Source organism: Lissotriton vulgaris, chromosome 10 (assembly GCF_964263255.1).
Source record: "Lissotriton vulgaris chromosome 10, aLisVul1.2, whole genome shotgun sequence".
Classification (NCBI taxonomy): domain Eukaryota; kingdom Metazoa; phylum Chordata; class Amphibia; order Caudata; family Salamandridae; genus Lissotriton; species Lissotriton vulgaris.
The window spans coordinates 659,690,205-659,706,633 of NC_141698.1; the positions used below are offsets into that span (position 1 = coordinate 659,690,205).

Here is a 16,429-nt window from a genome sequence, read left to right on the forward strand (position 1 = left end):
GGTGCTGACATGGGCTATCTTGTTGAGTTTGCAGTTGATGGCGATCCCGAGGTTCTTGGCATAGGTGGTGGGGTGGATGTTGGTCACCTTTTGGCCACCAGGTGGAGTCCCATGGTGAAGTGCCCTTACTGAAGATCACAATTTCGATTTTGTCAGTGTTCAGATTCAGACAATAGTTCTTCATCCAGTGGATGATTTTAGTCATGTAGGCATTGAACTTGATCAGGGTACTGGGCCTCTTATCCGTGAATGACAGAATGATTTATGTGTTGTCCGCTTTGGAGAGATGTTGATATCATAAGAACAAATTAAACTAGCTAGAGGGATCATGTATGCACTGAGCAGGGTCGGGCTCAGGGAGAATCCTTGCAGAAGTCTGCAGATGAGGTCGCTGGCATCCAAGGTGTGCGGTGTGGGGCTGACGTACTAGGCCCTTCCAGTCTGGAAGTAGCAGATTCATCACAGTTCATGTCCTTGGATTTTGATGTCTGGTAGGCATTGGATGGGGTGGGAGACCATGTCAAATGAAGTGAAGAGATCCAGGATGATAAGGGCTGCCGTGTCTCCTCCATCCAGAGTCATATGGATGTCATCCTTCACAACGATGAGGACAGTTCTGTGCTGTGGCTGGGTCTAAAACCAGACTAAGGGGTGTTGAGGAGTTGGTGGTTGTTAGGTATTTGATGAGCTGTATATTGATGATTTGCTCTAAGACCTTGGCTGGTAATGGTAGCAGGGAGAACAGTCTGTAGTTGATGAACATTGAAGGTTCCACTGAGTGTTTCTTCAGCAATGGGAGGACAGTTGTGTGTTTTCAAATGTCTGGGTTGGTCACCGAAGAGGAGTAGGCCTTCGGAATGGCTTTGAGAATGGCACTGATGGGTAGTAGTCTTCTGGAGTAGCTGCGGTGGGGACAGAGGATTGATGGGGCCTCTGAGTGAATGGACTTCATGGTGGCGGCAGTTTCTTCTGGGTTGATGGCAGTCCATGTGGTTAGCCTTGGTTCTTTGGACAAAATCAGGAGGTGTTTGGCGAGGTCTGTCGAGTTTGGTTGCTGGTGGAAATCGCCTTAAATGGCAGTGATTTTACTGCTGAATAATTGAGATAGATTGTTACAGAGGTCCTGCAAGGGCTGATTGACTTGGAGGCAACTCCTGGTGATGTGAAATCCATCACAATGGCAAAGATTTCTTTGCTGCTTCTGGTGCTGACATCGATGTGGACTGCCTGAGTGGCATGTTTAGTGGTCCGGATCATTTGGTGGTAGCGTCTCATGGTGGATTTGGACGTGCTCCTGACTGCATTTTCCTGGCTCAATCTTCATTTGCTCTCCGGTTGTTTGAAGTGGTGTTTCATCTGTCTGAGTTTCTCTTTGTACCAACTGGCCTTTGGTCTGGATCTTGCTGTATTGCTGTGTTTGATGGGGACCAGGTAGTTGGCGCAGGATGTGAGCCAGTTGTGGAAATTTGTGATGGCTTTGGAGATGCTTTTGCTATATTTGGGTTGGTGGGTTTTGAGTGGTGTTCCAGACCTTGTCAGTAATGCTGTTCCAGTTTTGGCAGACTGGTCTGGCACTGGTGTATGTGCATTGGACGGAGATGCTGAACTTGCCATGGCTGTGGTCTGTCCAGGAGATTGGTGTGGGCTTGTGAATGCTGATGTTGTCTAAGGTGGTGAAAATATGGTTCAAAAGATGTCCAGCGATGTGGGTAAGTCCCTTTATTCCTTCGGTGAGTCCCAGGTTTTCAAGGTCTTCAGTGAGTGCTTTTGAGTTGTGATTGGAGTGGTCTTCCGAGTAGAAGGTCAGGTTTCCAAGTAGGATGTAGTTGCTAGCATCGAGAGTGCAACAAATTCTGTGATGTTGGTGCGTGAATCCAGTGGTCTGTAGATGAGAGTACCGCTTAGGGTGGTTGACTATGATATGCAAGCTTGAACAAAAGGTATTCTATGGGGAAGGATTACGTGTCTGTGGAGGTGGTGCAGCTGATGGTGTTCTTGAAGACAGCAATTTCGCCTCTGGGCTTGTGAAGTATGACTTTCAGCTTAGTTTCTGTCAGTAAAAGTAGGTCTGGGGTATTGTCTGTCAGCTGGTCCCAGATCTCTGGGGCATGTTTGGTGAGTGAGCGAATGTTGAGGAGCATGCAAGTGAGTGTGGAGTGTAGTGGGGGTATAGCAGGACCTTGTGAGTGTGAGAGAGTGGGGTGGTGGGTGCTGGATGTGGATAAGTGCAAGAAAAATTTCAAGAAGCTCAGGAGAGCGCTCCCTCAGTGTTGTCTGGTGCAGCGAGGCACCAACGCGAGGGCGTCGGCCGGGTTTAAGGCTGCAAGGGTTGCAGTGGGGTAACAGCAGGAGGAGGGAGGATCAGGGTTCCTGTCACTGGGCGCAGTCCAAGCATGGACAGGTGTAGATGGCTTGCCTTTGTAGTGGAGCAACTGCTGCACTTCCGCACTACGGCCTCCTTTAAGGTGGTCCTGGGAGGGAGAGTAATGATGTTACTTCCTGTGCAGATCAATGATGGGAAATACTGATTTGAATGCTATACTGCTCAAGAGTCATTTGTATATATTAAAGAAAGGTGTTGTGAAAATCTAATCTGCCTTTCTCAGTACCCTTATCTTGGAGGTAAACAGTACAGCCCATCTTTTCAAGGTACTGATCTGATTACTGAAATATGTATCTGCTTCCTGTTATCAGGTGTGGTGCTAGACAAACGAAAAGCTGGAGTAGTAACCATGAAAGGGACAATTTCACCAGCTCAATGTATAAAAGTTATCAGCTCATCAACTTCCTCCCTAAATTTGAGAAACATAAGTTGAAATGATTGCAGTTGAGGTGCTCGCCTCTTTCCTAGAAAAATCTAGATTCCTTGGCAGTTAGGTTTACGCCTGGCCATAGGAACTGAAATCACCCTTCCTTAAACAGGTTGAGAAAGATAGTCAACGAGGGAAACATGTTAGATCTGACCCTGCTCTATTTTTCTGCTAGAATTAGTATGGTGTACCGTTCCATTCTGAAACTCGAGTTTAGAGAAAAAGGTTTCTCTGGTACTGAAGCTGACTGGTTCTGTTCTTTTCTGGCTAGCCCTGCCAAGTCCCTGCTTTTACCATTGTTTGTCAAGCAAATTTGTGAGGTGCCACAGTAGTCTTCGCTGTTGTCTCTTCTGTTTAATCTTCATGTGAAGACAATAATATGCTCCTTAAGTATCCTGTCTGTACTACCTTATGTATGCTGTTGAGAAGCACTTGGTTCGAGGCATGTGGGCTGCTGATTTCATATCTGTGCATAGATCGCCGCCTAGTGTTGGGTCCGGATGATTGCACATTGTTGTCCTGGAAGAGTCTTCGAAGTATCACGAGATAGGTGGCTCCTCCCCTGGACTACAGTGCGCATGGGCATCGACTCCATCCTCAGATTGTTTTTTTCCGCCATTGGGTTCGGATGTATATTGGTTCACTCCATTCGGAATCGATATAAAAAGTTTCTTAAGGCCAAAAGGCCTTTAGTTTTTTCGTCGGTATTGTCTTGCGATCGGTGCCAGTTCTGTTCCGGCTCAGTTCCCGAGCCGGATATCCAGAAGAGCCGCGTGCTTTTCGACGCTGAAGGCCCGGTCGACGCCAGAGGCCTTATCGACGACCCATCATGGAACGGAGCCCGTTCAAGAGATGTCCCGTTTGCAACTCCAAATATCCCCACATCGACGTCCACCCGGTGTGCAACAAGTGTCTGTCGCCGGATCATGATGAAGCCAGTTGCATGGCTTGTTCCCGTTTTCGATCCAAGAAGACGCTTATGCATCGACGCGCTGCGCGCAAGGAAGCCCAGCGGACTGCACCGGAGCCAGTGGACATCTTCGATGCCGGGGATGATGAAGGAGCAGGCCGGGAGGTCCGAGAGAACCTGTCGGATCCCGCGTCGGAGGTCGACTCCAACCACGATGCTGATGTTGAGATGCTCGATGCGGAGGACGTCGTCGACGAGGTAGGAGACGACGAAGGGGCCTTTGGGGCCATGGAAGATAGCTCGAGTGAGGAGCTATGCCCACAAACTGACACTGGGGCCGAAACGCTTCATAAGGCTCAGGTCGAGGGATCGCCACAAAGCCTTACCCAAGATCTTCCAATAAGTTCTACGGCCCCGCCCTCGTGCTCGGCTTCGGACATGTCTATGGAGCCGCAAACAGCGAGAGCGAAACCGAAAGTGAAAGCACCGGTATCGACGCACACCGGGGCACTTGTGCCTACCTCTAAACAGACAGTGCGTATTGCTTTGGTCGGCTAAAGTCCTCGAACCTGTCGGCACTGACAAAGCCAAAGAGCGTCGTCGACCCGAAGAAACCTAAAGGCGTCGAGACGAAGTCTAGCACGCTAAAGGCAAAGGTCAAGGCGGTCGACCCGAACAAATCGGCGCCGAAGACAGTCGACACCGACAAAAGACTCAAGGATCCAAAGGTTCTCGAGCCTCCGCGTCGGCCGGACAAGGCCAAGAGCGGAACAGCCCCCAAGTCCACGTCTGGTGGTGCCTCGAAGGACTCCGTCGAGTCGACGCAGCCGTCCGCCTCCTTCTCGAAGCAGGTGGCAGACTCTCTGAAGCGCATCAAGGACAAGGCTTCGGGGGTCGGATCCTCCACCTTCTAAGCCTGCTGATAAACCTCAGAAGACGTCGGCGCCCATCCACTTCACGCTGCCACCGAAAGTGGTGCCGAAGGCTTTCGTCCCTAAACTGGCCGTCGAAGTGCCCAGGAAGGTGTCCACGGTGCCGAAGCCAACAACTGTGGTCCCGGCCGCGACGCATCGACAGTCCTCGTTCAAAGAGCAACAGGAACAGTTTATCGATGCCGAGACAGGCAGACTTTCTCTTTATAAGAGGAAAATCGCCCCAGAACAGCCAATGGAGTCCTATAAAATACCACTAAAACGGAAGAAGGATTCTACTTCAACACCTGTTCTTGTAGAACCTGTATCTCCACGTGGCCATGATGCCTCACCCACTTATTCCGATGTGGACACTGGAGAGGGTAATAATGACGAATACAGCTATCCTGTGGACACTGATCCAGATGACACAAATGAACCCTGGGCAGATGCTGCTGACCCAGGTGATACACACACTGCCCCAGACACTCAGGTGTATGCTGTGAAAACGTCGCCTACTGAGGATTCGGCAGCGTTTAATGCCCTCATTGAAAGGGCAGCTAAGAATCATGACGTCCAGCTCCATGCTGACCCCATTGATGTAGACTTTCTTTTCGACACCTTTTCCACCTCAGAGAGGACTGTCAAGACTCTGCCTATGCTGAAGGGTGTCTTGAAGCATGCTGGGGATATATTTAAGGAGCCTACAAGGGCCAGGCTAATAAACCCCAGGATTGAAAAAAAGTACAAACCAGCGCCTGGCGACCCTACTTACATTAAGGGACAGTTGCCATTGGACTCTCTTGTTGTTTCCAATGCCCGGAAGAGGGCTAATTCACAAACAACGGGTGATGCTCCTCCCCCAGATAAAGAATCTAAGGTGTTCGAGGCATCAGGGAAAAGGGTAGCAGCTCAAGCGGACAATATCTGGCGCATTTCAAACACTCAGGCACTCTTAGCCAGGTATGACAGGGCCCATTACGACACACTGGAGACCCTGTTACAGCACCTACCAGATGAATATAAAGAGGCAGCTGAGATGCTCATCTAGGAAGGGAAGCTCATATCAAATGCTTCTATCAAATGTGCACTGGACGCAGCAGACACCGCTGCCAGAGCTGTTAACACTAGCGTCATGTTGAGACGACATGCCTGGCTCAGAATCTCCGGGTTCAAGCCAGAGATACAGACCACCATTCTAAATCAGACGGTAAACCCTGATCATCTCTTTGGCCCAGAGGTGGACACCACCTTGGAGAAAATCAAGAAAGACACAGACTGCGAAGTCTATGGGGGCTCTACAGTCGCAGCAGTTCAGGGGTGGTTCTTTTCGTCGCTCAAGCAATAGAGGTGTTTCCAGAGGCCAGCTGTCCCAGAACACACAGTACTATAAAGGTGGCGCACAAACCACATACACCAAACAAAGTAGAGGTGGATATCGTGGAAACAGCGCCAAGGGCAGAGGTCGTGGAACAACAACTCCAGGTCCTCCGCCACTAACAAACAGTGACGCCTTGTCACTGCCCCCCGACCATAGAACACCTGTCGGGGGGAGACTCCAACAGTTCCTGCCAGTCTGGAAGTCCATCACCACAGACAGGTGGGTCACAAAGCTTATCCAGTACGGTTATTGTCTGGAGTTAACGTCCACTCCACCCAACATACCCCCCAAGACACCGCCCTATGTCCGCAGAGCATTTGCACTTATTGCAGCAGGAGGTACTCGTCATGCTGCAAAAAGGAGCAATCGAGCTTGTGCCTGTGGAGGAAAGAGGCACAGGAGTTTACTCACTGTACTTCTTGATACCCAAAAAGGACGGGTCCCTCAGACCCATACTGGACCTCAGACCCCTCAATCAGTACATTCTGTCAGAGCACTTTCACATGCTAACACTGCAGCAAGTCCTACTGTTGCTCAGTCAGGGAGATTTTCTCGCAACATTAGATCTGAAAGATGCGTATTTTCATATTCCCCTGCACCCGTCACACAGAAAATACCTCGGGTTCACCATCCAGAATCAACATTACCAGTTCAAGGTCCTACCTTTCGGAGTCACCACGGCACCCAGGGTGTTTACAAAGTGCCTGGCGACGGTGGCGGCACACCTACGGAGACAGTACATTCACTTCTACCCTTATCTGGACGACTGGCTAATCCAGGCAAAGTCAGCCCAGCAGTGTGCCGCCCACATGTCCCACACCATTCACCTTCTTCACGATCTGGGATTCTCACTGAATTACCCAAAGTCCCACCTGCAACCCGCCCACATACGGCAGTATCTGGGTGCGACAATAAACACTCTGGCAGCCAAAGCACAGCCAAATTCGGTGAGAATCAGCAGCATTCAATCGCTGATACAGAAATTCAGACCTCAACACTCACTTCAGGCACGAGTGTTCATGCAGTTGATAGGCATGATGGCCTCCTGCATCTTCATAATCCCGCACGCGAGACTACATATGCGTCCGCTTCAGGAGTGCTTAGCACGTCAGTGGAATCAGGCTCACGGACAGTTGAAAGACCTAGTGTTAGTAACCGGTCGTGCATACAACTCTCTGCATTGGTGGAATCCACAAAACCTTTGCAAGGGACGACCGTTCCAGGAGCCTGTGCCACAGATCATTCTGACGACGGACGCATCTCTCCACATCGCTCATGTACTCCACTACACAGTGCAGGGACTATGGACGACACAGCAGAAGAAGATGCACATCAACCTTCTGGAACGGATGGCTATCTTCATGGCGATGAAGGCATTCAAAGTACATCTGTGCAACAAGATCGTGTTGATCCGGACGGACAACATGACGGCCATGTACTACATCCAGAAGCAGGGAGGTACACACTCTCCACAGTTGTCTCATCTGGCTCAGAGCATGTGGAAGTGGGCCATTCAGAGAAACATCTTCCTCATGGCAGAACACCTCCCAGGCAAGGACAATCAGATGGCGGACCTGCTCAGCAGGTACAGCCTCAAATGCACGAGTGGGAGATACATCCATCAGTACTCCACCCGTACTTCCAAAGGTGGGGTCATCCAGAGATAGACCTGTTCGCCACAAAGGAAAACGCCAAATGCCGAAGCTTTGCCGCCAGGTTTCCACACCCACAGTCGCAGGGCAATGCGATATGGATGAACTGGTCAGGCAGATTTGCGTACGCTTTTCCCCCAGCACCTCTAATGCCGCTGGTGGCACGCAAACTGAAGCAACACTCGATGACTCTCATCCTGGTTGCTCCGACGTGGGCACACCAGCCATGGTACACCACGTTTCTAGAACTATCCGTGGTACCGCATCAAAGGCTGCGCCTCACACCCAGGCTTTTGACGCAGAACCATGGCGACATTCAGCATCCAGGTCCGCAACAGCTCACCCTGGCGATCTGGCTCCTGAGGTCTTAGAGTTTGGCTACCTCAACTTACCTCCTGACTGTATGGACATAATCAGGGAGGCAAGGAAGCCCACCACCAGAGAATGCTATGCGGCGAAATGGAAGCGGTTTGTCATTTATTGTGCAGACCACAACATCAACCCGCTAGACGCATCTATTCAAAACATCATTTGTTATCTTTTGCATCTATACAAATGTAATCTGGCGTATGCTTCCATTCGTATACATTTATCCGCAATGGCGGCTTATCTCCAAAACCGGCAGCATCTCTCCCTTTTCAGAGTGCCTGCCATTGAGGCCTTTCTAGAAGGACTCAAATGAGTCATTCCTCCACGGACCCCACCAGCTCCTGAATGGAACCTAAATGTGGTCCTCGCAAGACTGATGGGTCCACCTTTTGAGCCACTGCATTCATGCGAAATTCAGTTCTTAACATGGAAAGTAGCTTTCCTGATAGCGATTACGTCGCTACGACGAGTTAGTGAACTCCAGGCACTAACTATCCAAGAGCCATTCATACAGATTCATTCCAACAGGGTGGTGCTTCGCACTAACCCTAAGTTCCTTCCTAAGGTGGTTTCACAGTTCCATATCAACCAGACTATAGAACTGCCTGTGTTCTTCCAAAATCCTGAGTCAGTTGCGGAGAGAATGCTCCACACGCTTGACGTCAAGAGAGCCTTAATGTACTACATTGATAGGACCAAAGATTTTCGGAAGACAAAACAACTATTTGTTGCCTTTTCGCCACAACACAAAGGCAACCCCATTTCCAAGGCTGGGATAGCCAGGTGGATCGTTAAGTGTATTCAGATCTGCTATCAGAAAGCCAAGCGCACTCTAACGATTCCCCTGCGGGCCCACTCCACTCGGAAGTTGGGGGCCTCCATGGCTTTCCTTGGAAATATTCACATATGTAGAGCAGCCACATGGTCTACCACACACACGTTAACAAAACACTACTGTGTAGATGTGCACTCCAAACAGCAAGCAGTTGTAGGGCAGGCTGTTCTAAAATTACTTTTCCAAACTGCTGCAGCTGGCACAGGCGGCTGCCGTTAATGGAGGGACTGCTATGTATTCTATGCACAGATATGAATTCAGCAGCCCACATGCCTCGAACCGAATATGCTACTTACCAGTATGCATCTGTTCTTGGCATGTAGGGCTGCTGACATTCATATCGCCCGCCCTCCTCCCCGGGGCCTGTAGCGGCTGCAGCACTCAGAAATACTTCTAGCATGGTCATCATTCACAAAGTTTCACTCCATCTCTGCCACAATGGCTAAAAACAATCTGAGGATGGAGTCGATGCCCATGCGCACTGTAGTCCAGGGGAGGAGCCACCTATCTCGTGATACTTCGAAGACTCTTCCCGGACAACAATGTGCAATCATCCGGACCCAACACTAGGCGGCGATCTATGCACAGATATGAATGTCAGCAGCCCTACATGCCAAGAACAGATGCATACTGGTAAGTAGCATATTTGTTATCCAAAGCCAAAAAGTCCCTAAATCAGGAAGAAATCTCAGCAACTGTTTAGAAAGCATTCAGTCTTGGATCAGAGAACAACTGTCACATTCATTGGGAACAAAGTCAAGCTCCTGCAAGTGGGGAAACAGAGGATGATGGCCGAATTCCATCTGGAGCCTGGTCTTGGTGAAGTCTCTGTGCCCACATCGAAGGTCAAGTCTGTCTTAGGCTCAATTTATCTTTAGAAGATCAAACTTAAAATGTGATCAAAAGTACTCCCATATATTCCTAGGCCCTCCAGGCTAAGGTCATCTCTGCCTTTGCTCTTTCTCGTATTGGCTATTCCAGAGTTCTTTTTCTGGGTCTCCCAGATTCAGCTTCAACAAAATACAACATAATCAGATCTGTACAGTACAAAAGGCTACTGTTCTTAGGAAATTTGACTGTCAGTTGCCAGAAAAAAGTAGCTCCCAGTAAAGTGGGAATTCCATTCAAAAGTCTGCCACATGCATAAGACTGTCTATGAACTTAACAAGTCTTACTTTAAGAAAAGATTGCTGAAGTATAATGCCGATCTCCTCCTCTATTTTTCTTCTCTCGTCTATTGATATACGTTCCCTGATTCAGATTTGCAAGTGTTGATTTACACCCCTTGCAATACCCATGACCTAAAACGTGGACCGGTCTTCCCCAAGAAACCTTCAAGTGATTTCTCATTTAGAAAGACCTTGGATACCTTTTGATATTTTCGGTGAGTTGTCCTTTCTACTTTCTTGCATCTGCTACTTGAGGTAACTCTTGGCGCCATGATGCTCCCCCTGTGGCATAAAATCAAAGGCATAATGAAACAAAAGCTATGTACTGGGAATTTTGTTTGCGGCTAATTGATAAGGGCCAGCATATCTAATATTGTGATGAGCTCCTTAGAACACAAGCCAGACGGGGAGAGTGTTTTACATAGATTGTATGTTTTCACCTATTTTAAGATCTGTTACTGTGAATGTGTGGCTGGTGTTCTGCGTCTGGATTAACAGTGTACAGAGAATGTTGCCATATGGTCATATTACTGGACTGAAAGACATTTGTTTGTATGTTGTTTATTACAGTTAAAAAGAATACATTATTTCGAGCATTCTTTTTTGATAGATGCATTTCATTACAGATTTTCTCTGAAGTGGCTACATTTTCCTGTCATTTGTTCTTTAGTGCCTGATTTGAAAAAGAGAATTCGAGTCCATTTGCTGAACGCGCATGGCCTGGATGAGGCGGGAATAGATGGTGGCGGAATTTTCAGAGAATTTCTAAACGAGCTGCTTAAATCAGGCTTCAATCCTAACCAGGGATTTTTTAAGACCACAAATGAAGGATTGCTGTACCCCAATCCTGCGGCTCACATGCTTGTTGGAGATTCTTTTGCAAGACATTATTATTTCCTTGGCAGAATGCTGGGAAAGGTAAGTGTGTGGTTTTTTTAGGCATCAGTAATGTGTCACTCAAGTACATCAAAGTTACCAAGAAATCGTGCAACAATCATTTAAATCATAAGTATAGACATTTGCTCAAAGTAGCACTCAGAAATGTCATTTGCGAGCAGTAGCTCATATTTGTGTCACTAAATCTAAAGTGATTTATTCTCAACCCATTTCATGCAGCTAACTCATGTCTACTGTGAAGTTATATTTTTGCATGCATTCAGAAACGATTCAGAAAAGGGGGTGGTGATGGACAGAGTTTCTGAATTAAGCAGAATACTCCTACCCAGTCAACAGATCAGGGCCTGATCCATCACTGTTTTTTAGCTCACTGCACCATCCCAGCTCAGAACCTGGCTACATGCAAATTAGTCTGTCCCTGACCCAGTGCATCATGGGAACAGGGCAGACCAAACTACCAAGCCAATTCTTTTACTGGAAAGGAAACAAGCTTCCGGGGACCGGTTTCTGGCATTACAGCCGCCTTCGGCCCGGCTTGCTTGAATCCTGATAGTGCAGTGAGCAAGGGACTCACATCTGAGCAAATTAGTCTGAGGGACAGACTAATTTGCATGTAGCCAGGTTCTGAGCTGGGATGGTGCAGTGAGCTAAAAAACGGTGATGGATCAAGCTCTGATCTGTTGACTGGGTAGGAGTGTTCTGCTTAATTCAGATACTCTGTCCATCACCACCCCCTTTTTGAATTGCATTCAGAAACCTCACTGCACTAATAGTGCCAATATCTTTAATCAAATAAATTGTTACTATGAGACAGTTGTGTAAAAATAAATGTTGTTGCTTTTGCTGTAATATCTTGAAGCCATTGTTTATTTAGCAGTCCTTCAAACCCCACGTCAATGGGCAAAGAAACACAGAACAAATGGATTTTGCTTGTGTGTTTAAAATTCATCATCTGATAGAGACTACTAGCTGCAGATTCCTTAACCTAGAATTATCCCCAGGTGTGAGACTGGATCCGGAAAACTTTTTGTCACAGCATCCCTGCGCGCCGGGGGGACAGCACCACGTGACTCCGCCTGACGTCGTCCGCGTCCATGACTTCTGTGAGGATACAGAAGTCCCTCCACGGTGCGCCTATCTCAGTTTTTTCTCTTTTTCGCGTGCAACGCTGATCCGGATTGTGTCCTGGCCTGTTTTCGGGCCTTCTATTCTTTTACACGCTTCGGCATTAAGTGGAACAGTGTGTGAATGCCTTCCGGCTTTAAGACGTGTACCTCCTGTGCGCGTCCCATGTCGGCGACTGACCCTCACCCAATTTGCATGTGGTGCCTGGGTGAACACCACGACTCGGAGAGCTGTGACGCCTGCCAGCACCTTAAGCCTAAGTCATGACGGGAGCACCGGATGAAGTTGCTGTCGGCGCGCTTGTCAAGGTCGGAGTCATCCCAGCGTCCGTCTCATACCTCGGAAGCAAGGAACCGCCGGTTTCGTCTGCGACATTGTCTTTCGCCGTGGCCCCAAGGGCATGGCTCGCCGGCTGGTAGGTCCTTTTGTTTGTCTCCAAGGACTTGACCTCGTCCTCTTTCGTGGTGGGTGCCTGCTCCCCGCGGGACATGCGCCCCTGCCTGTCGCCTTCCTACCCGCCGTTTCCCGGGGCAGAGGCGACTAGGGCCCAAATGACAGCCTACACGGCGGCGCAGCAGGCCTTTTTGGCCCTTCCTCCACCTCCTGAGACGTCCGCGGAACCCTTGCCACGTGCGGGGCCTTCGGTGGAGTCGGCTGCGGCTCCGGCGCTGGAATTTCCGGCTCCAGGTCGTAGGAGGGTGGTGCCATCGAGGTGCCGTCCTTCGGGTCTCCCCTCTTCGGCGCCTGGCATCCCTGCCTTGCCGCAACTCCCTACGGGGCTCCCTGTGGCGTCACAGGAGACCGCCGTGTCTCCCTGGGCTTGCCCCTGAGTCCCGCTCGGTCCCCTGTGTATTGTTTGGACGCAATGTGATTCAACTTCGGAGGAACAGTGTGGCGTGACGGGGACCCGTTATACAGGAGGTGAATTTCTGCGACTAATGAGAAGTGAGGAATGAACCTTTGGCGATTATTCGAGCACTGTGAGACTGAGTCTCTTCAGGATTGTAGTGAATCTACAAGCTAGGTGGCTGCGGGGATTTTGCCTGCGAGCCAGGCATCGGAGAGAGTTTCACTCTCACTTAAGAGATATTATACCCTTGTCCTGATGAAGCCAAAAAGAATCACTGACTGAAATGCGAACGCGACTGCGTTGACATTTTGATGAGGAGTCCCATCATTTTGAGTTTTTTTTAAAAGGAATAGCGCCTAGAAAATATTTTGTTAGAGGTGTTATGCATCTGGCGCAAAAGGGATTTCCTCAGTGTGTACTACTTGGAGTTAGGAGTGTACACTGTGATAGTTCTGTTCTTAGTAGGGGTATATTTTGTTGTATATTTCTTTGTATATGTATGTTTTGTAGACGTATACGTTGTATATATTGTATGTATGTATTGTAACATAGATATGAATGTGATTCAAATGTAATTTGTAGTGATTGTTTATGTCCTGTACATATGAAGTGTATATATGTAATTGTGTTTATTTGTGCTCTACCCCGTCATTTGACAAGTATATGATTTTGACCTTTAGATATGTAGGATATGCAAATAATAATTGGGAACATCAGGGTAACTAGTTGTACCTTGTATGAGAATAAATGTTGAATTGGTCCCTCTGTACTTTTTTGTTTTTGATATACATCTTTGATGTTTTTGCTCAGGTTTAGGAGGGTGATTTGGGCATAACCCCTGATTGATTTATACCCGGTCCTCTGAGCAGGCAGCCGGCTCACCAGAGGCCGTTTCGGCACCAGGAGCCTTCCTCCCCGGCTCCGGTGGAGTCACGGGTGGAGGCAGAGACCTGGAGTGCTTTCCCGAGTCCCCCCCGGTCCTCGGCGTGGGTGGCTGTCCCGTCTGAGGCCGAGCCGGTGCCTTTTCGGCGCCGCTCTGGCGTTAACCCCGCCACACCCTCGTGGAGAGCACGTGGTGGCAGGAGTCGGCCCGGCGCCACGAGTGCCCCCTCCAGCGCCGATTGACGTAGATCTGGCGCCGGTGCCGGACTCCAAGGAGCAGCGCAGGCGTCGGGTTCTGGAGCCGTCCCCTGCGGTCCCTTCTTTTCCAGAGGTTGGTCATCTGTTGGTGTGTTCCTCCCCGGAGACAGGGCTCTGTATTGTTGCCTTTTCACCGGCATCTTCCAGGGAGGGCTCCTCGCCGTCCCCACCGCTTAAATCATCGAACCCTTCTTTCCGTGGCTCGCTGATGTTTCCCCCCCCCCCCCCAGCCTCTCTGCCTCCTGGGGCTCCTCAGGATCTGTGGACCCTCCACTATTCTGGGGCTGGCCGCTTCTCCCTAGAAATGGGGATGGGCGGCTCAGCCTGCAGCCGTTGCCCACAGAAGAACTACTTTCTCCTCCGCAGCGCCTTACGGAGGCTAGTGTTGCCTTTGTTTGGACCATTTCCACAGCCGCTGGTATTCTGCGGATTGGTGAACCTGTCACTCCGTTTCCTGCGGACAACCTTTTGGAAGTTCTCCACCAGGGCTCTGGGGGACGGGAGTTGTTCCTTCCCCTTGAAGCGTCACTCCACAATTCTCTTATGGGGCTTAGTGGCGCCCTGCCACGGGTGATCCGGTGCCTCAGGCGCTTCTCCATCGCCACCGCCCACCCCGCTTGACCCTGTCTGTCTTTCCTTCCACCCTTCTACTCACGGCTCTCTTCTGCGGAATGCCTTTCCGTGTTTGCCTGTAGTGTTGTTTCCTCCATCTCGGGAGGCCCGGTGGTTGAATTCATGGGGGCGTAATGTCTTCGCTTCTTCCAGTGCTGCCTTGCGGGCGCTTAACACTTTGTGTGTGTTGACCAGGGCTACTTCCAGTCCGTGGGACTCTGTTTCTCTTCTTTCGCATGTCTCCAATGAGGGTACCCGTGCTGATCTGCGGGGCCATGTGTTGGATGGTAGGGAGTTGGCCGTGTTTATTCTTCGTGCGGACTTGGATGTTGCCAATGCTCTTGGCCACGCTATGCCCACTTCTGTGGCTCTCCGTCCCCATGCCTGGCAATGTGATGCAGTTTTTCCTGAAAATATCAGGAAACCCTTGGTTGATCTACCCTTTGACGGGGTCCTTCTGGTGAACACTCATGCAGATTCCGCCATTCAGTGTCCTCTTGCGGGGCTCTGTTCTCCTCCTCCTCCTCCTCCTCCTCAGTAGGTGGTTTTGTTGATCCTCCGGGTCTTAGTGGGAGGTGTTATCCCACTGCTCCTGGAATCTGGTGTTGGGGTTACCGTTACCCTTTCTGTGAGGGATACTGTGCCCTCGAGGTCCTGGGTTGGCCTACCTCTTAAGCTGGTTCAGCCCCCTTTTGGCAAAGAGTGTAATTTTTGGCTTCTTACTAAGCCTTTTGTGGTTTCTGCCGCAGGTTTTCTAATTTGTTCTCGGATGCGTGATTTTCTTCCCTAAGAGTGGTTCCCATACTTCTTGGGCCGTGTCCTACCCTCCGTGGGGTATTTATAACTATTGTTTAGCCCTGCCTTACACTGGGAAGGTGTGGACTCCCTCTTGCGGGTTCCCTGTCCTTCCTGGTGTTGCTGTATGCTGCTGGTGTGTTTTCTTGGGCAGCTGCGGCATTGTGCTGCGGTGTTTTTTACCCTTTGTTTGCCGTTTAGCCTGGTCCTCTGTCTGGTGTCCAGAAGAGGTATTTTCCTGTATTTTGGTTTGTCCTACTTGTTTCTCCTCTTGTTTTAAGGCTGGTTGCTTGCTGGCACCCAGCTGTGCCTGCCTGAACGTTGTGGTCTGGACGTTTAGTTTAGTGGTGCTGTCGGCGTCCAGCTGCGCCCGCCATTTCTTCTGGTCCACTGCCAGGGACCTTGGAGTGAGGCCTGGTGCCCCTGCTTCTGGTTTTTCGGGAGCCTTATGGGACTATGTTTTTTCTCTCCCACCTGCCTTCTTACTGAGGCGCTGTTCTCTCTGGCTTGTTGACGTCCAGCTTAGATGAGTTTGGCCGCCCTCTTCACTGGGTGTGTTTCCGTTGGAGGGCTCTTGCCTAGTTTCTGCTCTTCTCCTTGGAGTCTCTGGGTTACTCTTCTTCCTCGGTACTCCGCTGAGTTGCCTGTACTGGGGGCTTTCGGTGGAGGTCCCTGGTACATTGGCCGCTGGCCTCCTTTCGCATTGCCTGTACCTGGGGCTTCCGGCGGAGGTCCCTGGTACATTGGCTGCTGACCTCCTTTCGTATTGCCTGTACCTGGGGCTTCCGATGGAGGTCCCTGGTACATTGGCTGCTGGTCTCCTTTCGTATTGCCTGTACCGGGGGCTTCTGGTGGAGGTCCCAGGTACATTGGCTGATGGCCTCTTTTCGTATTTCCCTTCCTTCTCTTGCTTGGTGAGGGCGGGGCTGCCGTTTGTCGTTGTGACACATCCCCTGTGGGGCAGTGTTCTCCG

At 49.9% G+C, this 16,429-nt stretch overlaps 1 protein-coding gene across 4 annotated transcripts in view; it reads left to right on the forward strand.

Annotated features, from left to right (window-relative positions):
* Window positions 1-16,429, forward strand: part of UBE3C (ubiquitin protein ligase E3C) — a 1,218,167-nt gene that overhangs the window by 891,092 nt on the left and 310,646 nt on the right. For all 4 annotated transcript variants that reach the window (XM_086941492.1, XM_086941495.1, XM_086941493.1 and 1 more), the window contains one exon: window positions 10,708-10,955. In XM_086941492.1, coding sequence (XP_086797618.1) covers window positions 10,708-10,955 — 248 coding nt within the window. The remainder of the gene's footprint in view (window positions 1-10,707; window positions 10,956-16,429) is intronic.